Below are 25,857 nucleotides of genomic sequence, written 5' to 3' on the forward strand. Positions count from 1 at the left end.
GGAGAACATTCCACATCTAAACAGTCTCAGTACAGTATTGGCGTGTCCTTAACACCTTTGCACATCTCATCCATCTCTGTTAAAAAAACACACAACATAGCTCATGCTCGGAGCCGCAGTCAAGCAACAATGCTCAACTAAAGATTAATAGCATTTTTTTACTCTATTTTTACAGTTACCTTCTATTTTGGCCAAGTGATGTTGCCTGTAGATTTATGCCTAACAGGGGTGTCAGCACCATTGGCTTCAACTGGGAGGGATAGGGACAGGTGGCCTCTGTCAGGGATCAGGCACAAAGAAGGCAAGAGGTCAGCCTTAAGCAGCTCCATGGGACCCCTGACTGGGACAGGAGAATGAGCACTGGACAGGGAGTCCAAAAGCCTGGTCCTTCCTAGCACTGTGACCTGCAGCAGCTCATTCCTCCTCAGTTTCTGCCTATAAAATTGGACAACAATAAACTACATCACTGGGGAGTTGTGATGTTATATCACATGCCTGGCACAGAATAAACATTCAACAAATGCCCACACCCTCCCCCTTTCCTACACTCCTTCCAGCAGGGGCAATCAGGGCAGGCTTCCTGTTGGAGGCGGCATTTAAACTAGATTCTGAAGGGTGAGGAGGATCTGTACAAAGTGAAACAGAATGAAATGCTTCTCTAAGCAAAAGTGCGGAGGTGGGAACTTGGGACATGTGTATGGGAAAGAGCCGGTAGCCTAGGCTGGAGCTCAGGGCCCCCGGAGGGGAGCAAAGGGAGCCAGGCAGGAAAGGTGGTCTGGGCCAGGGCCTCTAGAGCCCACAAAGCCCAAAGAGAAGTTCAGATGGCTCTGTGGGCAGAAAAAAGGAGCTGGTAAGTGCAAACACACTTTGCAAACTGCAGCGCACCTGCCGAGTAGCCAGCGCTTGTCGCATTTGCTTTGTGTACTTCGTCCCACACTCCCACCTTCCGATTGGACCTAAAGGGGACCTCTCAGAGCATAGGAAAGAGCATGGAAGAGACCAGGCCACTCTGGGGGAGCCCAGTCCTGCCTCCGAACAGCTGGGTGACATGGAAGATGTCTGATCTCAGCCCGTGGCCTGCAAAGAGGCAACGTTTGTCCCTCTGGGCTGGTTAAATTAAAAGCAGCCCCAGCAAACACATGACTTCGCCTGGGTCTGCATCCCACTCTTGCTGGCTGGATAACCTGAGCTTGTTACTTAATTTCTCCCAGCCTCAGTTTCCTCATGTGTAAAATGGGTACAAGAAAGTAACTTGGTTTAGCCTAAGAGATAAGGGTGCAGTGAAGGGAAAGTGAATTACACGTGAACCGCACCTGGAACATGAAAGGCATTCTGTGCCTCCAGCATCACTGTCAACATCCTTGCAAATAATAAACACAACTATGATTAAATAATTGCTCATAGAAAACCAGGAGTGCGTCGTTTTAAGAGCTTTGATCCAAGAGTTAGAAAGATGTGACTTCCCAGTTCCATTTCACAGATGAGCGCACAGGCTGAGGGAGGGGAAAGGGGCTGCCTCAGTTTCCTCATTTGCAAACAGGATTGATCCCAGAGACCCCAACGTCACAGTGAGGGCTCTAAAAGTGCTCCGAGTGGAGCTGCAGAGCATGGGGGGTGGCATCCTCCATCTCTGTGCCCACCATTTGGCAGGCAGCCCCATTGCCACAAGAGGAGGGAGCTGCCCCAGACAGCCTGGCCTTAAAGCCCAGACCTGTGGGTGGCCCCCCACCACCTATGTGTCTTGGCCCAGCTCCAGTGGCTGTCCCATCCTCTTGTTCCCTCCTGCCTCCCAGGCCTTGGCCCAGGATGAAAGACTGAGGGAGCACCTGGGAACTGAGGGGTGGGAAGGGGCGGAAAACAGAGCTGGCCCAAGGCAACAGAGCTGGCCCAAGGCCACAGTGATCTCAAGGCAGAGCTGGCCTCCAAGGGGAATTGGGGTCCCTGGACCTCTGCCGAAGAGGCAGGAACCTGGGCAAATGCCCCTCTCCCCCAAGCCCACCTGGGGTTGGGGGTCAGGTCACAGGCTGACCGGCTAAGCAATTCCTCTGGGCCCCTTCAGCCCTGGCTGTACTGTGAGTTCACACCATGCGACCTTGTTGAAGTCACTTGTTCTACCTGGGCTTGGTTTCTCCATTCGTTAAATGAGGGAACTGGATGCCAGGACTTCTGGTACCTGGTCCATTGTTCTGAGTCTATTGCTCTTTCGTGTCTGTCTCTCTGTCTCCCCACCTCTCTCTCCTTCACTGTTTGGTCCCCTCCCTACCCCCTCTGTATTTCTGTCTGCATCATATTTCTCTGTCATTTTCCAGTTCTTCCAATCAGTGTCCCCAATTCTCTCTCCCCATCTCAGTCTCCCTCTCTCCCCCTGTTCCTCACCTTCCATTATGGTCCACTGTGACCATATAGCCCCCCAAATTGATCAAGGGCCCACCCTGTGCTGGGTGCTGGGGCCCAGGGGTGGACAAGGTGTGGTGGAGTTGAGGGCCTCCTGGAGGAAGCTCTGAGATGGGCAGTCAGATTCCTGGCCACTAGCTCTGACCCGGAGTCAAATGAGGGGAGAGAGGGTCTGTAGGTAGATCAGGGAAAAGTGGGGGGAGGAATCTGGGACCAATGTGAGCAGAGGAACAGGACTCAGACTTTAAATATCCAACCCACTGAGCACAGGTGAGATTCCCCCTGCCCCCAGTCCTATCCCTGTATCTAGAAGCAGAAAATCAAACCAGGGCCAAGGTCTGATATGAGAATGATATCGGTTCTTGGCTCTGACCTCACTGTGCCCTCGCTATGCTCATCTGTGAAATGGGTATAATGAAAGGACCAAATAAGGAGGCTTGTCCTGGGGGTTGACCAAGATGGCATGGGTAAGGCACTTGGTGCTGTGCTTAGCACCCAGTAAGCATCCAGTAAGTGGTGCTGTGGATATTGTACCCCCAGCTGCCTTCACAAAGCATTTCCCCATCTCCTAGGCTCATCGCCACCATCTTTCCCGTCCAGCATCCACCAGGGATGCTGTGCCTGCTCATAACTGCTGTCTCTGAAGAACAGAGACCTGCTGAAAGCCACACAGCCACACGACACATAGTGGCCGAGCCAGGATTCAAACCAGGTCTTCCACCTTCCAGGGGCTCCCCTTTTCCCTGCCCCAGGATTGGCAGCCAGCGGGGATCCCATGGGCCCACCCGGCTGGGGTTTTAGAACAAGGCATCAGGGCAGAAGCTGGTGAAGTCCTTGCTGATCAGGGTTCTTCGGCCTGTGCTGGGCTCACAATGGAAAGTGCTTCTCTCTGCAGTAACCCAGGCGAGGTCATAGCCTGGGGCCACCAACTCCATGCCTGGGACCTGCTGAGCCAGCCTCCTCTTTGTGCCCCAGACCATAGGGTCTGCTGTCTGCCAGACTATGGAATGGGGGGTCGGCCCTGAGTTGCCCACAGCACCCATCCCTGGGGCGGCCTGTCCTTCAGCAGGTAAGAGGGAACCCCCCACAGTGCTGAGAGCAGAAGGGGAGTTACAGAGGAGAGAGAGACAGAGCATCTGAGGGCAGGGGAGAGGGGGAGGGAGGGGAAGAGAGAAGAAACACGGTAATAAAGAACAGACAGACGGCTGGGCAGAGACACAAGGAAAGCAAAATACTGGAGGAGGGAGAAACGGGGGCGGGGGGTAGAAAATAAACAGGAATATATCTCCAGGAAGGAATGAGTCCAACTACCAGCCCAGGGGAGTGTTGGTTCACAGATGTCACAGGGGGTAAGCAGGAGCCTAGAAGCCACAGATGTGGCTCAGATGTCTGGCCTGCCCCCGGTGGGCAGCGCACCCCAGGGTAACAACAGGCTTTCTCAGGGGATACGGCCTTGGAGGGTGGGGATCTGCAATCCACAGGACCACAGGGTCTTAGTCTGTGTTGTCAGAGGGTCCTCAAATCCCTGGAAATTGTCTCTAAAATAAAATGGGGTGCTTTTCCCCCCTGGGGACAAGGCATTCGTCAAACACTCAAAGGAGTCCCTGACCCCAAAACAACAAGGAACCACTAAAGTTGACCAGAGCCCTCTCCACCCAACGCCTACACAGCCACAATCCTCATTTTAGAAGCTCCGGGGCAGGCACTAAAGATGTTCTCCAGGAACCTCCTCTCTTCCCCAGGCCCAGGCCTGAGTCTGCAACCCCACACTCATTCCCAGGGACTGCCCCAGGCAGCAGTTACACGGGGAAATGAGGTGGGAACGAGCATTCATTCATTTCCTCAACAGATGTTAGATAAGAACCTCCCATGTGCCGGGGCTAAGCCAGGTGCTGGGGACAGAGGGTGAGTAAATCAGAAAAAGCCAGCGGCACAGAGCGTTTCAGAGCCCTGTGGCTGGGTCCATCTGCCTGAGCTGACGCTGGAGTCCTGCCACTTAGTGCTGTGTGGGCTTGGGCAGGTCACCTCCCCTCTCTGGGCCTCGGATTGCTCAGAGGGGATATGACAGGCACCTTCTGCTGGGGGTGAAGGTGAGAGCAGATGAGTTGTCACCCCAGGCCGCAGGGCCTGGCATCTCTGCCGTACTCCCCGACGTGACTTCCTGTTATTAACCTGTGAGGCAGCCCGAGGCTGCAGAAGCAGAGGTGTGGAAAGCGACAGGGTGTGGGGGAAGAGCATGGCGGGGAATCAAGGTAGACGGAAGGGCCCGACTGCCCAGGGGACTGGCCTGGCTGCAGGCCTGGAGGAAGGCATATGGCAGATGCGTGGTGTCCAGTCAGGAAAGTCTAGCCTGGGCAGGGAGGTCAGGCCAGATCCCTTCCAAGCTTATGCCCTAGAAGGAAAAAAAGAAGAAATGAATTGAAAGGAGCCTGAAAACACAGGGTCAGGGGGTGGGAGAGTGGGGAGGCAGCTTGGGGGTGCCATCCCCGGAGATTTCTTTGCAGACGTTTGCAGGTGGCCACCGCAGCTGCAGGGAAGCCAGCGCCCGATAGCAAGGGGAAGGGGGCCCCGCCCGCAGGCCCTGCCCCAGGCCCTGGCCCCACCGCCAAAGTGGGGGACCTGCCCCCTGGGAGCTACAGGGTAAGGACCTGGGGGTGGGTTGTCTGGGCGCTTCCTGCACAAGCACATGTTTAGCGACCGTGAAAGTGAGAAACAAAAGGGAAGGAAGCCAGTGGGCTGGCTGAGCCGCAGGAACCACCTGCCCGGAGCTTCTCTAGGACGGCAGGATGGCCTCAGACCCTCCTGAGAAGTGTCCCAAGCAGTTGGTCAGGCTGCCAGGGCTCCTGGAGAGCAGAGGCATCCGGTCCCCTGGGGTGGGGCTGCTTTGGTTTCAATGTCAGGTGCGCAGAATGGGGTCAGCGCCCTTGGGTCACGGTTCACCACACGCTCTCACGTGGGCCGCGCGTGGCCGGCTGTTGTTACGCAGTTATTGACTGAATCGTACATTTTTATTTCATTTTTAACGCGCACCTACAAACCCAGGACTTGGTAAAAATCCTCTAACTAAGGTGTCCCCCACTGCCCTCCTTGCCTCGCCCCTGTCCATCACCTGCTTGCTCGATTTTTAATGTATCTTTAGGTCTTACCCTTTGAAAGTATTTATTTGTTGTTCATGTGTTTTTAACTTATTGCAATATGCCCTGTCTAATAGTCCTGGGTTTTTCTCTTTGCTTTTCGCCCACTCGCAGGTCGTTTGTTTTGGCCCCTGTGTGGTGTTTCAGGGTGTGACAGGCTCTCTTGGGGCCCCATGGGTGGCTGCTGGCCCTGCCCTGGGAAACAGCAGGACAGGACTTTCTCTCAGGTGGACAAGTGCTAAGTCAGGGGTCTGGGAACCTCCTCCTTTGACAGCTGGGGAAACTGAGGCTCGGAGGAAAAAGACACTTGTCTTCGTTCAAGTGAACGGCCAGGTTTTCCCAGCTTGGGACAAGAGCATGATAAACAAAACTGAGTGCTAATGGGGGGGGGGGGGAGTAGCCGATGTTCATACAGGGGCCCCTACACGGTGGCAGGTAGACAGGCAAGTGTCCTCTGAGCATCAGCCCTGTGGCAGGTGCTGAGCTGGGGCTGGAGATACAGAAATGAACCAACCCCATTGCCTGCCCTGGAGCCAGCCCTTGGTCTTCGGGGTGGGGGAGGGGAGTAAGGAGGGGGTGGGGTGCACAGAGAGAGACCCAGAAGGAAAGCAGTGGGACTGTGTCGGGTGTTCCTTGTTCCGTTGATGGAGTGAGCACAGTAGGGGGCACTCCACCAAGACCATCTAAGGAGAGGGCATCAGGGAAGGCTTCCTGGAGGAGGTGGTGTCTCAGCCTAAAACAAGTCAAGGAACATGAACTCCAGGATGGGGATGTGTGGTGGAGAGGGCGTTCCAGGCAGAAGGAACAGCACAGGAAGTAATACCCATCAGTTCCTAACAATGGTGCAGACACCAAGTTCAGAAGTGGAGGGGGAGACGACTGAGTCATCTCACAGGTCTCGGCTCCTGGCACACTCTCATGCCATCTGCCGGTGACCTGCCTTCCCTTATATGGGGACTCCATGACTTTTTGACCTTAGCCTCTCCAGTTTGGAGACACTCCTCCCCACTCATTCTGCCCCCACCCCCACCCTCACCCCCCTCCCTGGCTGGGGGCTTCTCTCCTCCAGCTGGTGGTCTTCGAGCAGGAGAACTTCCAGGGCCGCCGCTCGGGCGGAATTCTCCGGGGAGTGCTTGAACCTGGGCGCCCGTGGCTTCCCCGAGCGCGCAGCCTCATCGACACCTCTGGACCCTGAGCGTCAGGCAGGGGAGGAACTCTTGCTGCTCGAGTAAAATAATAATAAAACAGCAGGAGCTGCCATGTCCTGAGCGCCCGCTCTGCGCCGGCCAGCATGCTGGCGGAGACATATATATTATTTCTAGTCTTCATGTCAAACCCATTTTACAGATGGGCAAACTGAGGCTTAAGGAGTTATATTCCTCGGCCAAAGTCACCTAGTGGCAAATGACAGAGCCTAGGTTCAACTCTGGTTGATTAGGTTCATCCACAATGCTTTTATCACCTGCTCCATGGCCTACTCCGACTCTCTGGGCTTCTCCGGGCCTTAGTGACCCCCATATGAAGCAGGAATCATTGTCCCTTGGACATAGTGGCTGCACCAGCTCTAGTCCCTGTGAATTGAAGTCAAGGCACACAACAAGGGCCATGTGGCCCCTTTGCTGCTTGTCTCTCCAGCCCGAAAGTCCCCAAGGGGCATGGTCAGCTGTATGCCCAGCATTCTGAGGCTCTTTTCAGTACAAAGAGCAGAGATGGGCTTTGAGCTCAGACAGACCTGGGTTTGAGTCCCAGCTCCCCCAGACCTTGCTTAGTCTCCAAGCCTGTTTTCTCTTCTCTGAAATGGGGAGATTAACGTCTCTACTACTCTCCACTGAGTTATTCTGAGCCCTGAAGGAGATAATGCAGCTTGGGTCAGGCATTTGGTGGACACCCAGACATGGCAGGTGACAGAGGTGATTATTAGCTTCCCTGTTGCCCTGTGAGTTTAGCTGAGTCACCGTGGTTGAGGGTAGGGGGATGGACACATTTCTATATCCTGCAACTACCTCCACCACCAGTGTGGCCTCACCCCCATTTCCAAAGCCCAGCTGGGAGCAGAAGCCTCCGGATGTGGCCAGTTGGGGTTTTTTAGTTTTTTTCAGTGCCAGTGACTCAAACCCAAAGCATCTCTCCTCAAACAAAGATGCAGCTGGTCTTCGGTGTGTGTTCTGGGCTGTACCCGATGGGGAGAGAGAAGAGCCTGTGCTCCAGAGCCCTTGGTCTGTGTCAGGACCAGCAGGGATGTGGGAGAAATGATGGTGGGGGAAAGGAAGGGGAGGACCAGGTTGGCAGGGGGAGGGGAGGAGTGGTGTGGCCTCAGACAGAGGCATGGCTGCCTGGAACCTAGGTGACTTTGACCTGCCACCTGCCACCATCCTGTGACCTTAAAGAGGTCACTTAACCCCTTTGAGCCTCAGTTTCTATATTTGTAAATTATTTCCATCCGTTTATGCATCCATCTGCTTACCTCTCCTTCCATCCATCCATTCTTCACCATGCATCCATCCATCCATCCATCAATACATTCATCCATAGATCCCTCCCTCCCTCCCTCCCTCCCTCCCTCCCTCCCTCCCTCCCTCCCTCCCTCCCTCCCTCCCTCCCTCCATCGGTCCTTTTTTCATCTACTCCAGACAAGGCAGGGCTGAGGCAGATTCAACTCTATTCTGGGAGGATACGTCTGCATCTTCAATTCTGTCACACCCGTATGGGTTGGCTCACTACTCAGACAAGACCTGAGGCTCCGGGGACACATTCTGTTTCAGTCCACGGTGGCAGCCCAACCCTGTCTCCCTATCTCCTTCTGGGTAGAGGAAGGGCCCAGCAGCCCCCAGGGAGATGATACTAGTATCAGTGTCCCCTTTGGTTCCTGAGAACACATAGAGAGCAAAGGTCAAGGGGTCCCTTAGTCTCAGCCTTCCCATCAATGAAATGGGGATCATCGCATCTCCCCCAGAATCCCTGCTCCTTCTAACACAACCTCACTTCCCATCCTTAATCAGGCTGCAGGGGAGAAGGCAGGCTAAGCCCCTGTTTAACTTCAGCCTTGCTGAGGACTGAACACCTTCATCCTCGCGATCGCATTGAATTCTCAGGGTATCTGAGAGGTGGGTGTATTGTCATTTCCCTCCTACTGCTCGCACACCAAGTCCTGAGTGTCTTCCATGGGCCAGGCCGGTCTTTGCCAAACCTATGCTCCAATCACCTGTAGCAATCTTTCCCTTCCCTTGAGGACTACTTTTATTTAATATATTTCACTTAAAATGGCGCTTTTTAACAGCAATAAATATATTTTCAAAGAACCTTTACGTCATTTTTACAGATGGAAAGCTGGTATCACGTGCAGTAAGTAAAAGGTAACCATAAAAAATTAATGCAAAGAACACAGAGCAGTGCTATTGCACCGTTCCCGGCTCAAGGCTCCTTGCTAGCGGCCTGTTCTTCCTTTGTTACAAAAAGAGATTAGTGTTAAGGACACATTAGCATACAATGGAGACTTTCTCTGGGCTGTGAACAAGTTTAAAAGAAAGTGTCTTCTTTTGTGTCATTTTACTCCAGGTCCTCCTAGTACTTAGATCATGTGTGAATCCTACATCTGAGGACATTTTTGCCCACTTAATTACACATATTGTCTCCTTTAATCCTTCACTAACTCCAGGAAAATAGGTGTATTAGATGAGGAAACTGAGGCTCAGAGAGGTGAAGCCCCTTGCCGAAGGTCACACAGACAGTAAGCGGCACAGACTAGAATCACACCACTGGCCTTGGGGCTACCTTGCAAGGGGGTGAGGGGCTTCTGCTAACAACTTCTCTCCTTTCGGCCTTGGCCCCTCCTGGCCCTCGCCACTCCCCCCCCCACCCCATCCCCCCCCATCTCTCTCATATCCGGCTGGGCTGCCTTTGAACAGTCCAACTTCCCAGGGGAGATGTTTGTCCTGGAGAAGGGCAAGTGTCCGCGCTGGGACACCTGGTCCAGCAGCTACCGCAGCGACCGGCTCATGTCCTTCCGACCCATCAGGATGGTGAGTGGCTCCTGGATGGGGCCTGGGGGGTCAGTAGGGAGAGGGCTGGGCAAGAGTCTGACAGCAAGCAAAGAAATGGGGGTGAGCAAGGGAAAGAAGGAGGGAATGGTGGGCAGGGAAGCGTGGCGACTTCTGAGTTGTCCAAGGACAGTGGGCTCTTGAGCTCATAGATTCACAAGTCGGCTCTGATGTGTCCGGCCCCAGATAGGAGCCCCGGGCAAATGAGAAACATAAAACCCATTTATTTCCTTCCCTGCTGCTATCAAGAGTGAACTCAACCTCCCAGTTGTCAGAGCTGGAAACTTCAGCACCTTCCTTGAGTCTATTCATAGGATATTTCTAATTCCTGGCTGCACAATAGGCCCTCCTGGGCAGCTTTGAAAATCCCAGTGTCCATTCAAAACAACCAACATGCAGGCCAAAAAGCATGCAGTGTCTGAGAAAAGGGGTGCTGTGGAAAGGCACCTGAACTCCTCAATGATAAGGCAATATACTGAATCAGCCCCTTTATAATATTTAACTCAGTTAAATAGTATGATTTAAGGAAGATGCAAAGCCAAGACTGGTGGAGCTATCCCTAAGCAACTCAGTTTCTCCAGAAGTGTGTGGCTCAAGAACCAGCCACATCTTCACTGGTCAGTGTCAGATTCCCATGGTAACCAACTTTTGCCTTCCTGGATGGGATTTTCCTGAAGAATTTTCACGGATGGCCACTTGTGGTCAGCACGTACCAACAGCCAGCTCTTTGGGCACCTCCAGACTTACCTTAATGGATTATCCAACCAGGTCATTCTCAACGTTTTTTCCAGAATTTGAGGCTAAATGATCAGCCTTTATAATGGACCCTTGGTAAGAGTTCATAGATTTATCTTTCTATCATTGAAGGGTCTCTGAATGGCAATCCATGCCAAGGGAGCTTGTTTGGAGAGCCATCAGCCAGGGCATTTCACAGTAGCTTCTACAGCTTTGCTGTCCGATCCAGCCACATATGACCGTTGAACTTGAATTTGGGCTAGTCCAACTAAACTGTGCTGTAAGAGTAAGATAGCGTACCAGATTTTGAATACAGAGTAAAAAAGCAAAATAAGAATGTAAACTATCTCATTAACACTGTTATATTGGTTATAAATTGAGATTATCATATTTTGGATGTATTTCCTTAAAATCAAATATATTATTAGGAAAAAAATCCCAATGCTTGAACCCTTCCCCAGACCAATGAAATCTGAATTTCTGGGGCTGGGGCAGGGGCGCTTCTGTCTTGTTCATGCCTCCAGGTAGACTGTGCAGCCAGGCTTGAGAGCCACTTGTCTGGCTTAATCTGTCCCCTGTCCCCTGCCTCCATCCTGGACAGCTCCAGCTTCCCCCTCACTGGGCTCCCTCACTCCTTTCCAGCCTCCTCTCCTGGGTTGTTAGAAGGATCTCCAACCTAACCGTCTTCCACTTATAGTCAAGCCTTTGAACACTGTTGGTAGATCTGTTCTGTTAGGCTCTGCGGTCGGCTCTGGGTGCAACTCTGCCTGAGATGGGCAAGGCCCCTGACCTCACGGGAGGCGGTGATTGAAACCTAATCGTGGAAATCAATCTGTTAAGGCAAACCACTGTGGTCTGTGCTGCACGGGGAGCCTGCAGTGTGCTAAGAGAGCGGAAGACAGGAGCTGGGGCTCTGATGTTGGGGGAAGGAGTGGTCAGGGGGCGACCAGGGAAGACAGCTCCTGAAAGATGGGAACCGAGTCAGCCCTGGGAAGAGTGGTGGAGGAGCCTTTCCAGGGAACAGTGAGTGCAAAGTTTCTGAAGCTGGGAGGACTGGGTGACAATAAGGAACTAAAAATTGGCCAGTGTGGCTATGGCAGAGGGAGTGGAGGCGAGAGGGGTACCAAGTGGGATGGGAGAAATGAAATGCTTCTCTGAAAAGTTCTGCCCCTTGCTGGCTGTGTGACACTAATCAAGAATCTACCTCTCTGAGCCTCTGCATCCTAACTGCATAAATTTTTTTGCGTGTATGCTAAAGTGCTAAGTGCTCTATGTGGATTAACTCATTTAACCCTCACAACAACTCCATGCAGTAGAGGCTGATAGTTTATTTTTACAGGGGAAGAGGGCCCTTCCAGGCTGGACAGCAGCGACCCTTTGAGGGTCCCACAGTGGCCTGAGCAGACTCAGCTCTCTCTCTTCACATCGAGGAGGCCCCACTAAGTTACTGCTCTTTGCTTTGTTCATATTTCCCATGCAGGACTCAGTCTCTCCTTCCCCAGGACTCCCAAGAGCACAAGATCTACCTGTTTGAAGGAGCCAACTTCAAGGGCAGCACCATGGAGATCCAGGAGGACGACATCCCCAGTCTCTGGGCCTATGGCTTCTGTGATCGTGTGGGCAGTGTGAGGGTCTCCAGTGGAATGTAAGCATCTTCTTGCCGGGCCCTCAGCCAGACCTGGAGTCTCTACCCCTCAGAGGATATAACATCAGATGCATAGGAAAGGCCACAGCCCCTCCCTCCGCAATTCTTCCAATGCCGGTGGCTGGAATTCCACCCACAGAGCTCTGTTCCTCTGGGAAATGGTGTCATTCTTTGATGAATTACGTGTCAGTGTAAACAAATTTGACAACTGGGCCTAAAAGGCTGGAAGATGGAGAGAATAGGGGCTTCTAAACCCATATTGGGATTGAAAAAGTAACTAAGTTGGGAAGCACAGTTGATGCGGATAGATGAGTCTGGATAGGTCTAGGGAAAGAGAATATTCAGGGAAATCCAGAGACTCCGGGGAAATGAGCAGAATGACTTCTGACAGACAAGACTGTGTAACGAAAAGGCCTTGACTTTGTCACCGATGAGCTGTGAAAGCCGGGAGAGCCTCACGCCCCTCTCTCCACCTCAATGTTGTCGTCTATATAATGGGTATACCAAACTCCTTGATACAGAAGGGCTCTTTCTGCTCTGAACTCTCAGGATTTGAAAGGTCGAAACAGAGCCCCGTGATCCCATGTCTGTGAGAAAACAGGGGGCGACTGGATGCCCAAAGGAGGTAGTTTTATCCATCCCCCCACCTCCAAACAACCATGCCAGACACCCCTGGTCTACTCTGGGCAAGTGTGAGGCTTCTACCTCTCTACCACAGACGCTTGCTGAGCTCCCGTAATACCGTCAGGGCCCTGGCCTTTTTCTTGCTTCTTTCTTCTTCCCTGAAACCAGCAGCCTGCATTCAAACCATCGGAAATGTACTAAGCAGTGCCTTGGGGCCAGGCACGCTAGGGAGTCAGAGATGACGAAGGCTTAGTTCCTGTCTTCAGGGAGATCACTCAGCCTAGCAGGGAGCCCCAAGTATATCTGTGAGATGATGTCCACCAATACTAAGTCAGAGATGGTCCACACAGGAGGTCAGGGGAGGGAGGATGGTTTTGGGGTAGGGGGTGCTGGAGTGGAGGACAGGTCAGAGGCTTATCTGAGGAGGCTGGAACTTAAACCAGACTTTACAAGGTGACCATCCCTACTTTCTAGAGGAGACTACAGGGACAAATGGAGAACTGGCCGGTCAGGCAAGGGGCTGGATGGCAGGCAGTGAGGCTGTCCTGCTTGCTTCCCCCCCAGCTGGGTAGGCTATCAGTATCCCGGCTACCGCGGGTACCGGTACCTCCTGGAGCCTGGTGACTTCCCGCACTGGACCGAGTGGGGAGCCTTCCAGCCCCAGATGCAGGCCGTGTGCCGTCTGCGTGACCGGCAGTGGCGTCACGAGGGCTGCTTCCCAGCCCCGGCCCCCGAGCCTCCCAAATGAGTCCACACTCTACTTTTTTGCTCTCCCCTGTTCCTCAGACTCCATTTCTCCATCTTTCTCATGCAAATAAAAATGCCTAAAGCCAAATGTCTGCTGGGTATGTGAACAGACAACGAGTGCCTTGAGGTCCCCCATCATTGCTGGCATGTGACTTTCTCAATCTTAATAATTAAAAACAAAGTTCTCTACATGCGTTCTCTTGGCATATCTTTTGAACTACTCTGGGAGGCTGACATTATAATTATTCCTATTTAACAAGTAAGGAGATTGAGGCTCAGAGAGGGAACGTGACTTACGCAAGGCCACACAGTTAGCATGTGGAGACTGGAGCCCAGACAATCTGGCTCCAGAGCTGCACTCCCAAACAAATCTGTGTTTGCAAACTCTATCCCTTCATGCACCAGTCTCATGACATTTTTGCCCTCTCTACTTACCACCTGCTTCATTATTTACTTAATGTTTTTATTTAAATAGACGTACTATTTTGCGCTTAAATGCACTGATTTGTAAATAAGACTTTATAACTCTACGGGAAGTGGAAAGTCAGCATCCAGCTGATATCATGTGCCACAGATAGAAAGTGATTTTATAAATAAATACAATTCAAAGGCGGCCACGTATAGAGCTCTCAACAGACACCACTGCCTGCGGAGGGCTCTAAGCCTGCAACCTGCTCCCTCTTTGACAAAATGGGCGATTAACAAGTGTCAGGAGGAATGAAAGGACATGCTTGCATGAAACTGAGAATTTTTTTTCCTCCCTGATTTTATCAAAGGAGATTGAAAAGAGCATTGTTTTCTTGTATTTAACCCTGGGTCCAAATTCCACCTGGAATCGTCTCTCCTACTGCAAATGCTACATGTCCTGCTTTTTGGAAATCTGCACCAGGCAATATTGCCTCTCCTATCATCAGTTGGCATTGATTGGCATTATTTACCTTTAATCCATGCAGGAAGCCTGGGGAAGGTGTTGCCATGGCTATCTTCGTGGAGGAGGGGATATTTGAAGGAGGCCTTGAAGGATGGAGCAGGAGCTTGCTTAGTGGAGAAGAGGGTGGGGAGGACATTCCAGGCAGAGCAAACAGCAGGCTCCCTGCTAATGATTAAAAAGATGCCTTTTCCTCAAGACATTTGACTGCCACCTGCCAGAAATGATTGGTATGAATCTGCAATGTCTACAACGTGAATGTGGGACCCTTGTGCTGGGCTCAACTTGCACAGCTGCACCCGGCACCCCTGGAGCACCACGGGCAAAGGGGTGCTCGCGGTGGACCCAGGCGAAGCTCACCGAGGTGGAAGCGGGAGCTCGGTGGCGTGCAGGCAAAAGGAGGGCGTGGGAAGGGGATGCCGGGTGTGGCAGGAGATGAAGCTGGAAAGAAAGGTGGGGCCTCATGACACCACTCTGTGGTTTTGCTGAGCGTCAAAGTTGAGGCACTCTCTGACATAGAAGGTCTTTCCCTGTACAGCGCACATTTCCCCTCTCCCTCCCACGCTAGCTCTCCCAACCTCCACCTTCCAATTCGCTCGGAATCTTGTGTTAGAAGAAAGGTTGTCCTGTCTTGGCCCAGAAGGTGGGATTCCTGGGCAGGAACCAGGAGATCCCTGTCTCAGCCCTGCTCTACTGTTAGAAGCTGCAGTATTGGCAAAACCACTTCTGTCCCCGGGATGCATTCTTCAATCTGTGAGATGATGGCTCCAATGAGCATCCAGCCCCGTGATTCTGACCCTGGGATCCTATGATTCGCCAAGATTCTGTAATCTATCTCTAGGCATCCACGAGTCTTTAATTCCAAAGTCAAGCTACAGAGATTCCCATCGTCAGCTCCTAGGGCCTGTGAGTGCAGCTCTGAAATTCTGTGGTGGAGCCAAGCCTTAGAATCATGAGCCACACAAACCCAACTTCCATATTCCCTCATCGCTAAGACCTCATGATGGCAAGACATGCCATGATTTTATGACCCAAGAAAGACCATGAGACATACTATCCATTCAAACAAAACACAACTGCTTTCCGAGCACTTAAACTTTGTATTCCATGCATATCGGAAAACTATATTGGACTTATGGAGACATAACAGTTTTTTTCCAGTGTATCCATCTTTTGAGTCATATAAAAGAAAAACATAATAGGAATTTGTCGGTTAAGTTAGTCCTAATACTTCTTTGCATTCATTCATAGTCTAGATCCGGATGGCTTTCAACTCATAGTTGTCGATATCATTTTCTCACGGGTGTTATATAAAAAATGTGCATATTAGCATCGCTGAAACATGATACACACACTTGGCAACACAAAGAAAAACTGGAAGAAAGTAACAAAGTAATTACTTTATATTTATTGTTTTATCAATGCATTAAACATTTGTTAGCAAATTTATGACTAAACAAAACATGTAATAAAAAACAGAGAAGTGATTAAAATTATAAACAAAACTAAACACCAAAGATAAAAAGAACCAAGTAAAAGAAATTCACATGTAAAAAAGTCAGGAGGGAGCCACACATAAGAGTTATAAATTCGTTCTTCCTTCGGTGAGTCCCAGTTCTGACACGCTTCTGGAAATGTGAGCCTCTCATTGCCTGGGGCACAATTTCAGAGCTTAAAGATAAAGTCCTGACTCCTTCCCATAGCCCATGAAGCCCTGCAGCATCCAACCCTTGCAGCATCCAACCCCTGTAGACTCCTCTGACCTCCTCTCCCCCCTCCCCCCACATCCTGACCACCCTTCAATGTATGCAAGGCCGGGAAACGAAGGGCCTTCCTGCTGGACCCTTGTACTCTTCTATGAACCCTCACCTATGTTTCAGGCCTCAGTGTAAAGACACGGTTGTAAACACCCCTGGCCTTCCCTCCCGGACCAGGTTAATCCCCCCTGTTCCCAACTCCCCAAGGCTTGCTGGAGGGTTCAGCTTCCCCGACTTGAACACAGGGCCCTAGGCTTCCTGTTACCTGCTGGCCCCCAGTGCCCAGCATGAGGTACCCAGGAAATGCCTCTTCCCTCGAGCTCTATTTCTCCACCCACAAATGAACATTCTAAAACACCCAGCGGGGCTACTATGCAGCCAGTCGTACAAAACCTGTCATATGTGCACAATTAACACTACATCACATTGTTCTATTGATTCCAGACCAGAACAGCCGCTCCATGAAGGCAGGGGAATTCCTTTTCGTCAGTTCCAGACCTTCCTGCACGACAGGCACTATTCATTGTCCTGTTCCTTGTAGGACAATTAGCAGCATCCCAAGCCTCTGAGACCCACTAGATGCCAGTATGACCCCCCACCCCACCCCAATGACGACAACTCAAAAAATGTTTCCAGCCATTGCCAAATGTCCCTGGGGGGGGGGTGCGAGGGCAGGGCAGCATCCCCCCTTCCTAAGAGCCACGAGTATATCGGAACATCCATGAAAATCCCCTCCCTCGTTTGTCTTTGTTTTACACGAACAGTGGAGCGCAAACGCCCCCAGCTCAGGGTCCAGTCTAGGTCGCTCGCTTCTCTTACGCGACTTTTCTGGCGATCGTGTCCCCTCCCCCGGTGCTTCTAGACGGAAGGGAACTGCTCTTGAACCGAGCTGTCTCGGGGGTAAGCCAGCGGTCACAGCGAGGCTTCCGGGGCGGGGGGTCGGCTCCGGGGCCGCCCCTCCCCGCAGCTCCGCTCCGCTCCGCTCCGCCCCGAGGCGGGCCCGCGGGGGCGGGGAGGAGCCGTGGGAGGCCCCGCCCCCGCCCCGCCCCGCGACGTCACAGCCCGCGGCCCCGCCCCCGCGGGTGCCTCCGCTCCCTCCCTCCCCGGGCCGGGGCGGCTGGCGAGCCGGGAGTCGCTCGCTGGTCGCGCGGGCCGCTTCGCCGCGCCTCCGCACGGTAGGTGGCCCTGGGGTGGCGCGGGGGTGTCTGGGCGGCAGCCGCCGGCGCAGGGGCGCCTGCGGGTCGGCCTGGGGCCCCGGGGAGCCCTCGCCGTTTCCTCCCGGGCCCGGCGCGGCTGCCTGGGCTCCGGGGCTGAGAGGCGACGGGGAGGCAGCGCGGGCGGGCGCGCGGTTCGAGGCTCCCCAGCCGCCCGGCGCTCGGTGCGCCTTCCCCTGGGTGCGGCGGAGACCCGGCCGCAGCCCCGAGGTTCCCGCTCGGACCGTGCGCCCGGGAGGCTCTCAGTGTCCGTGTGTGTGGCGGGAGGGGGGGGCGGGGAGTTGGGGGAGCGCGGCCGGTCACCCCCAAACGAGTCCCCGGCCCCTCCCCGGCGCGCGGGGTCCCCCGGGCGGGCGCCGGGACGGGCGGGGGGCGCGGGGAAGTTAACTTGCCGCCGCCGTGCAGTTACCAGGCGTAGGAGAAGCGCAGGCACCGGGAGGCGGAAATCGCCGGCTGGGGAGCGGCGCGCCGAGAGCGCGGGGTAGAGGAAACCCTCGTGGACTTGGGGGGTCACGCGTGAGGAGTGTGAGGGGGCGAAATGGGGCCGGAGGATCCCCGCGCCGCCCGGCAACCTCCCCCGCTCAGGAGGAGCTGGACGGAAGGTGCCCCGTAAAGCTGGGACTAGGAGCGGCAGCGGGAGAAAGGGGGCATGGTCACCGAGGCTGGGCACGCCTGACCTGGCAGTGTCTTTTTTTTTTTTTTTTTTGGTCAAAAAATATTTATTGAGCATCTACCGTGTGCTGGCACTCTTCTATGCACTTGGGATTTTGCATCAGTGAATGGGCGAGACAGAGATACCTGCCCCCGTGTAGTGTGTAGCCTCACAGGTAGAAACAGAGGTTAGACATCTTTTGGAAGGTGGGGTGGGGGAACCCTTCATCCGGCTACAGGCACCCAGAAGCATGCAGTTATGTTGCTTGAAAAGTGTGTGCTGGGCCCCGAGTCAGACGGATTCTCCAGGTCCTCAGGGTGGGCTTCTGTGCAATGGGCCAACCAGCTTTGGCTGCTGAACAAGCCCTGTGAGCTGAGCTCCAGCCCCGTGCCTGTGCCACTGCAGACAAATGGCTGAGAAGAGCCCCTCCTGTCTCACGTTACTCTTTCCAAAATGGGGTTCACCTCTTTGAAACTTATCTGCTCTGAAATCAGCCCACAGAGGACTTAGACAGAAAACCACGTGGAGACCTAAGAGTATTTAAAGCGCAGCATACAAACAAGGCACCCCCCGCAATGTCTCAGCTCTCTGTGGAGGAAGCAAGGGGTGGTTGTGAAAGCAGGAACAAAGATAACTTTTAGCTGGGCTTCGACTGGGGGAAAAAGACTTGAGGAGCCTAACGCTGTGAAGTAGAAGGCTTATAAAAACCACCATTTCTCTGGTGTCCCGGCGAATGGTGCTGCTGGTACGTTATCACCACAGCCAAGGGTAATACTAAAATATGTAACAATCAGCAAGGCTGGGACACCAGCTTGTCAGAACCGCCCCTGGCCACAGCTCTGGAACGAGTCTGCAGGTTCCTGCTGGGTCCGATAGGGCCCTCAGGCTGCTGATTCTGTGGATATCTGAAGATATTCTGTGGAGACACTATAGGGTCTTTATTATTGTGTGGGACAGAGGTCAAGGTCTGGCTATCCCACCCAAAGGCCTGTCCCCTCTGGGGGAAGGGTGAGAACCCTTTGACTCAGCAGTCCTTATGAAACAGTGTGTTTTATCACCTTGACCCTTCCCCTTCTACAGATGGGGAAACTGAAGCTCACAGGGGTCACTGTTCCCTTAGTTACCCTAGGATGTGGCAGGGCTTAAACTTACCGGCGCTCACACCTCCTGCCTTCCGGTGCTATAGGGATGCTGGCCCCCGGCTGCCCACAGGCTCCTCATCCTCCAGAAGCTTTTTGGGGGTAGTGCCCCCTCCTGGAAGCCTTCTCTGGCACTCCCTAGGCATTGTTGGGGTGCTTCCTGTTTTGAACCCCACAGAGGTAGCAGGTCTGTCTCCCACACTGGGCTGTGGACACCTCTTGTATATCCCATCTCATAGTTTTCATTCTAGCTGGTTGCCTGGTGCTTAGGCCAAGCTTCTGGATTTGGACAGATTCAGGGCTTGTTCACTCTGGTTCAATAGTGGCGTGGCCTGGGCAAGTCATTCCTCTTCATCCAGCCTCAGTTTCACTGACTGTAATATTGGGATCATTTATGAACCGTTTTATCCCATCAAACCCCAATTGTACTATTATTTACCTAATATGTATATTTATATCAGCTTGATTTTTAAAACCTCATGTAATTTATTTGATAGCAGTTTTATTGAGATATAATTCATATCCCATACATTTCACCCTTTTTAAAGGATTCAATTTCGTGGTTATTGAGTTATTCACAGAGTTGTGCAGCCATCTAATTCTAGAACATGTCATCTAGTTCTAGAACGTTTTCATCACTCAAAAAGAAACCCTGGAACTGTCAGCAGTCACTCCTCAACCCCTCCTTCCTCAGCCCCTGACAACCACAAATCTACTTTCTGTCTCTATTTGCCCACTTACATTTCATGTAAATGGAATCATGCATTGTGTGGCCTTTTGTTCATCCACGTAGCTTTAGGACTTCCCTTTTAGTATTTCGTTACTTTTTTTATAGCTGAATAATGCTCCATTGTATGGCTGTACCACATCTTATTTATCATGTATCAGGGCAGTGGACATCTGGGTTATTTCCACTTTTTAGCTGTTATGAATAGTGTTGCTATGAACATTCAAGTATAAGCCTTTTTTTTTTTTTTACCCTCACTCCAAAGATGTTTTTCCATTGCTTTTTAGAGAGAGTGGGAGGGAGAGAGAGAGAAACATTGATGTGAGAGAAACACATCAATTGGTTGCCTCCCGCACGCACCCCAACCAGGGCCGGAGATTGAGCCTGCAACTGAGGTACATGCCCTTGGCCGGAATAGAATCCAGGACCCTTCAGTCTACAGGCTGACGCCTTAACCACTGAGCCAAACCGGCTAAGGGCTCACATATAAGTCTTTGTAAGGACATGTGTTTTCAATCTCCAGGGTATATCCGTGGGAGTGGAATTGCTGGGTCATATGGGAATTCTTTGTTTAACCTTTTGAGCAACCGCTAAACTGTTTTCCAAAGCAGCTGCACCATTTTACATTCCTACCAGCAGTGTACGAGGGTTCTGATAATCCTATATAAATTTACATCTTAAGCAGTTCTGATCTTTGAAATTGCTGGCTTTGATGTGCTGGTTATGAATTATTTCCTAATATGCATGAAATTAAGCGACTCATTAGCAGACTAAGGAGTGTCCTGCAGGGCACCAGCAGCATTTCGAAGGTCAAGCCTGTCGAGCGCTTAGCCCAAGGTGTGCACACTTTGTTCCTCCTGTACAGCGACGAGTACTTCCCGAGGATTTTCTACAAGGCCCTGTATGAGACAAGAGGCAGTGAGGAACCCAGGGGCTTGCAGCGCCCACCCTAGGACCTACGCAGGACCTGCACACGCCTGTTAGGAACCTGTGGGCAATATGAAGGCAAAGTGTAAACTGCTTGGACTTTCATACCCCAGTGGGGAGGGAGGGGTCCTGATGGTTGGGATTGGCCATGTGGCATTGTAGAAGCTTGCCTGAGGAGCCCCAGCTCCCGGTCTCCCCACTTCCCACCTCTTCCTACTGCGTGCAAGGCCCCTTGCTCTCTGTGAACACATCCGCCCTGTCTGAGGCCACTCCAGCCAGAGAGAAGGTTCTGGGATGCCCTCCCCCTGACATTTCCCTTCTCAGGTATCTTCCACCCCAAGGCTGTGGCCTAAGAAGGATTCATGGGAAATGGAATGGTTCATTCAGAGCAGCCCTGGAGCTGGGCCAAGCCCCAGAAATTGCAGGGAAGGACTATAGAGGGGAGTGCCTGTCACCCTGGGGAGCATCTGGGGCTGTCGCCTGGGGAGGAGCTTCATGTTATCCAGATGGCAGGCAGCAAGGGAGGGTATCTGGCCCTTTGCCAAGTGAGTTCTCGAATCAGCCACACTTTGACTCAGACTGCTGTGGCCAGAGGGCAGAGAGGTGGACAGAAGGCGGGCTCGGGGGTAGCATGCTCAGAGGCTTGGGTCTGTATTAGAATCCCGCTGCTCTGCTTAGGGTTTGTGTGCCTGGGGCCGTTGACTGCCTTCTCTCTGTGTCAGCTTTCTCATCTGCAGCATAGAGGCACGAATAGGACCCAGCGCCTGGGCTTGTTGGGCAGGAGGGGATGGGGGTAAAGTACCTACCCTGCCACCAGGCCAAATGTGGCACCCCAGTTTAGACAGGCTCCTTGAACCGTTGAGTGTGTCCCTTTGTGAGCCATCTGTCCAAAGGCAGTGATTACAAATGCATTTCATGTACTTGAACTCTTTCAATCCTCCCAGCTGCCCCAAGAGATGAACAAGCTGAGGCACAGAGAGGTGAAGTAATTTGCACAAAGTCACCCAGCTGGGAAGTGGGAGAGACAGGATTGAAATCCAGAGTCTACACGCTTCGTTTCCATCTTCTTCCCTGTCGATACCCTGTTTTAATGCCCAGCGCATGGAAAACACTCAGGAAATGTCAGTTATTATTCCATTATTATAAATTATTATTATGTTATGTTATAAAAGTATCATATATTAATAATAAATGTTTATCCTGTCCCGTTTTCCACGCTCCTTCCTGGGTGGACAGAACGAGCAGGCTCTTGGCTCCGAGTCTAGATTCCTGCCTCCCACTCCCCACTACTCCCTCCCACCTCCCACACTCTCATAAGCCGTTGGGGGTGGGTAAGAGCTTGGAGGCAGCTGAGTCCCAACTCTCCTTCCAAATCACTGTGTCACCTTGGGCAAGCTGCTTCCCCTCTTCAAGACTCAGTTTCCCCTGCTATGAAATGGTTGTGTTTGGATGTAGCAGAAGCTGCCAGCAGATGGCTTCGACCCACAGGGTAGCTTTTGCCTGGCACCCGTGGTGTTTTATTTTCAATTGAGCCAACAGTCAAATATTTTTAGAGAGTAATTCCAATTTCTCACTTCTCTTGGAAACTCAGGAGCTTGAGCCAAGCTGGACTGGCCTGAGGCTGCCGCTTAGATGGCCTGGGTTCCCCTGGTCGCCACAGTCCTCACCACTCCCCCTAGTCATATGGGTGCCCTGCCTGACCCCAAGGGCCCTCTGGCCCAGTGCAGCCTTCAGGGCTCTGAAGACACCACAGACCTGCCCGCTGTCACTTGAACAAGCACTTCCATTGCTTGGAGAACAGCTTTTTTAACTGTTGCCCAGTACTGATTTCTATGCTCTCCAAGAGCCCTTCTAGCTCTGTTTCTAGGACATCGGAGGCTCTCTGAGGCCTCCTGCTGCCTTTTCTGCTACTCATGGCTTTTAGTACACCGAAGCTGTCCCCATTCCACACTCCCTGGATGAGGAGCCTGTCTGTGGGCCCCAGGGTCCCTCTGTACTGGGTTCAGGCCCCCAACTCACCTGCAGTGAGATATCCGTTCCAGCCTCAGTCCCTTTACTGAGAGCACTGGTGAGTGTGTGCCTGTGTCCCAACACATCTGCACCATCTGCACAGCTGCTGGGACCCCACCTCATACCCTCTCTCTGTTCTCACAAGATACCAGGTATCCCATTTCCTGGAAACTGAAGCTCAGAGACACTGTCTCGAGGTTATGTGGTCCTGATGGGACAGCACCAGGATTTAAACCCAGATGTGCCCAACTCCAGAGGCTACCCACTGGTCACTGCACAGCACAGGCACCCACTGAGTGACGCCTTCTGCTGGTGTCTACGGTCACTGTGTGTCCCCGGCTCCTGGCACCGGGCCTGGCTCATACTAGGCACTTGATACCTACCTGAAGAATAGGGACCTATGAGTTATGGGATTGAAGAGGCCACCAGGTCTCTGTTTTCCTAGTGTGTACCTTCTGGTGGAGGCATCAGATGAGCAAAAGAGTGACCCACATCTCTGATCTGAGTACTGAGCTAGGAAGCTGGGTACAGCACCTCTCAAACTTTAATGCTTACACCACCTCCCTGGGACCTTGTTAAAGTGCAGATTTGATTCAGCAGGTTTGGGGCCTTGCCTGTGACTGCATGTCTAACCAGTTCCCACGGGACTCCAGTGCTGTCCTCTGAAGACCTCACTTGGAGCAGTGGGAGCATATAGCAGAGGTCAGCAAACTGCAGCCTGCGGGCCAAATCTGGCCCACTGCTTGCTTTTATAAGTACAGTTTTGTTGGAACACAGCCATGTTCATTTATTTACATTTAGTTGCTCTTTTTCTCTATGGCTGCTTCAGTGGCAGAGCTGAGTAGTTCCAACTCTCTCATAGGGAACACTATTGTCTCCATTTTATAGATGAGAAAACTGAGGCTCACAGGGGCCAGGTCACTGGCCCACAGTCTGTGGGCTGAGGAGTGGGCGAGACCCATTGGAGCCAGGTTGTCCCATTCTTCTTTTATAGGAGCTTCTGCCTAGAACCTTCCCATGGAGCACATGGAGGGTTGTGTTTTGATTTCGACCCACCCAGGGGTGTTAGGTGCCTTCTTTTCTTTATTTCTTTGTTTTCCCATTTAGTCAACAGCTGTGCAGCCTGTGCTGAGTTCTAAGAAGATGATGTGGGCAATTCACACCCCTACACATTCCAGAGAGGTCACACAGGACGCTAAATGCTTTGGGAGACACTGGTACAGGGATGGGGAACAGTCTGGGAAGGCTTCCTGGAGGAGGGAGTACAAATTGTACCAGTAGGAATTAGCTGAGTAGAGGAGGCCGGAAAGGTTTTCTAGGGAGAGGGAACCAACGGTGCAAGTTTGGAAGTGTGAGATGCTGTGGCCTCTCAGGTTTGGTTCATGGCACAGAGACTTGAGTGAGAGAGAGAGAGAGAGAGAGAGAGTGTGTGTGGGGGCGGGGGAGGTGAGAGGTCAGGGGCTAAAATTGGAGGTCAATAGGAGTCAAGTTACAACACAGCCTCAAGTGCTGGCCAGAGAACTACATTTCACCCTGGAGAAGGAAAGAGTTTTCCTCTCCAAGTCCCCTCCACTCTCTCATGACTTCCAGGAGAAAGCCTCTACTTGGTGCTAACTTAATGCTTCTCTCCAGACTTCTGTCATTTAACTAAGACAGACTTCTGCTGCTCCCCCCTCCCCGCCGGGCCATTTGGACAGGCGGCATTCTCCGGCTAGGAGGCCTGAGGATTGCTTCCTTTGCATTTATTTTTGCAGTTACCTTTTAATTATGGCATGCTCTTAATTTAAGCCAGTGTGTTATAGTTTCCTTTGAAAATACTGAATCCATTTAACAGAAATATTAAGTGAGAGTCGAAGGGGTTCTGGATGTAGCCGACATCAAGAAGGTGCTCTCAGCAGGTGGTGCTGTGGGGAGCCCGGTGACAGGAGGTGGGAGGCTTGGAGGGGGTCAGTCCAGCAGTGACCTTGCACTTCATGTTCTGCTCCCCTGAGCTTCAGGAGCTTGGACTGAGGGGCTGGGGATGACTGTTAGCTACAGTGGGTGCTGGTTGTAGCTGAGGTCCTGTTCCAGGCTGCTCCTGCTCCCTGGGTCTGTCTTGGTCTCTGTTCTTGTCTTTCCCTGTCTCCTTCCCATCCTTCCCTCCTTGTCTGTCATTGTTTCTGTCTCCCGCCATCTCTGTCCATGTCTGGCTGGCTCTCTCCTCTCTGTCTGTCTTCCTCTCCCTCCTCCTGCACTATCTCCCCGCTTTCCCTTCCTTGCACAGGCCAGCAAGCACAGCTCTCTTCCTTTCTCTTATGAAAAACTGTGTCCCACTTCCTTTCACTGTGAGAGACATCCTGCCTGGGAACCATCGGAACTCTTGCAGAGCCTGCTGGCGTGGGAGATAGTGGTAGGCCACTTCCCTGTGCAGAGGTGGGGGCTCAAGGGACATGAGGAGCTTCTGAGTCCCACCCCCAACCGCCCACCCACCCTTCACCAGGCCACGCCCCGCTGTCCCCAGGGCTGTGGGGGAGGAAGAGGAAGGGGAAGCCTGGGTAGGTAGCAAGAGGGCTGGATACAACTCTGGGTTTGATTTGGTTTGGGGCACTCAGCAGGGCTCATCACTTGGGGTGGGGAGTTGTTTACCCTACCCCCGGGGGGCCTGCACATAGTAGGTGCACTGCCCTGCTTCCAGGTCATTGCCTTGGCGTGGCCCCACCCACACCCCCTCTGCTCCCCTTCTGGCCCCACACAGTGTTCGTTGCCCCTCTGGAGACACCATAGGCCAGCAGTGCCTATCTGTTGGCTAAGAGTTTAGGGGAGAAGAGCAGATTAGAAACTGAGCCCAGCCTCTCCTTTTCACAGATGGGGAAAGGGGTCTAGAGAGTTGGGGTGATTTGCTCAGGATAACGCATAAAGCTTTGGAGTACAAAATGGGGTGCGAGTCCCCCGTCCTCTGCAGAGTAATGCCTGAGGTTGGAGTAAGCACTGTATGTGTGTTTTCTGTTACTATTATTGTTGCTATTTTATTACTATTGTTACTTACCTGCTCCCCCAAAACTGTCCTGTTTACACTGAATCCTTTGCCATTCCCCTAATTTCCAGTGCATTTTCATACCTCCTGGACAGTATTTACCCATGTTACAGATGGGGACACTGAGGCTCTGAGAAGTTCAGGGACTCTCACACAGCATTTTGCGCTCTGACC

At 52.5% G+C, this 25,857-nt stretch overlaps 2 protein-coding genes across 2 annotated transcripts in view; both read left to right on the top strand.

The window, feature by feature from the left end:
• Positions 1–2,852: 2,852 nt before the first annotated feature.
• On the top strand, positions 2,853–13,317 carry CRYBB1 (crystallin beta B1; the record flags this gene model as incomplete). Its single annotated transcript, XM_081122779.1, is given in 8 exon segments — positions 2,853–2,861; positions 4,909–5,034; positions 6,598–6,633; positions 6,635–6,683; positions 6,686–6,720; positions 9,416–9,547; positions 11,803–11,945; positions 13,134–13,317. Coding segments are annotated over 8 exon segments (714 nt in total).
• A 3,790-nt stretch (positions 13,318–17,107) lies between these two features.
• TPST2 (tyrosylprotein sulfotransferase 2) overlaps positions 17,108–25,857 on the top strand; it is a 36,626-nt gene continuing 27,876 nt past the window's right edge. The window contains exon 1 of the mRNA XM_081122750.1: positions 17,108–17,176. The gene's annotated coding sequence lies outside the window, so the exon portion shown is untranslated. The remainder of the gene's footprint in view (positions 17,177–25,857) is intronic.

Source organism: Miniopterus schreibersii, assembly GCF_964146895.1.
Source record: "Miniopterus schreibersii genome assembly, chromosome: 20".
Taxonomy (NCBI): Eukaryota; Metazoa; Chordata; class Mammalia; order Chiroptera; family Miniopteridae; genus Miniopterus; species Miniopterus schreibersii.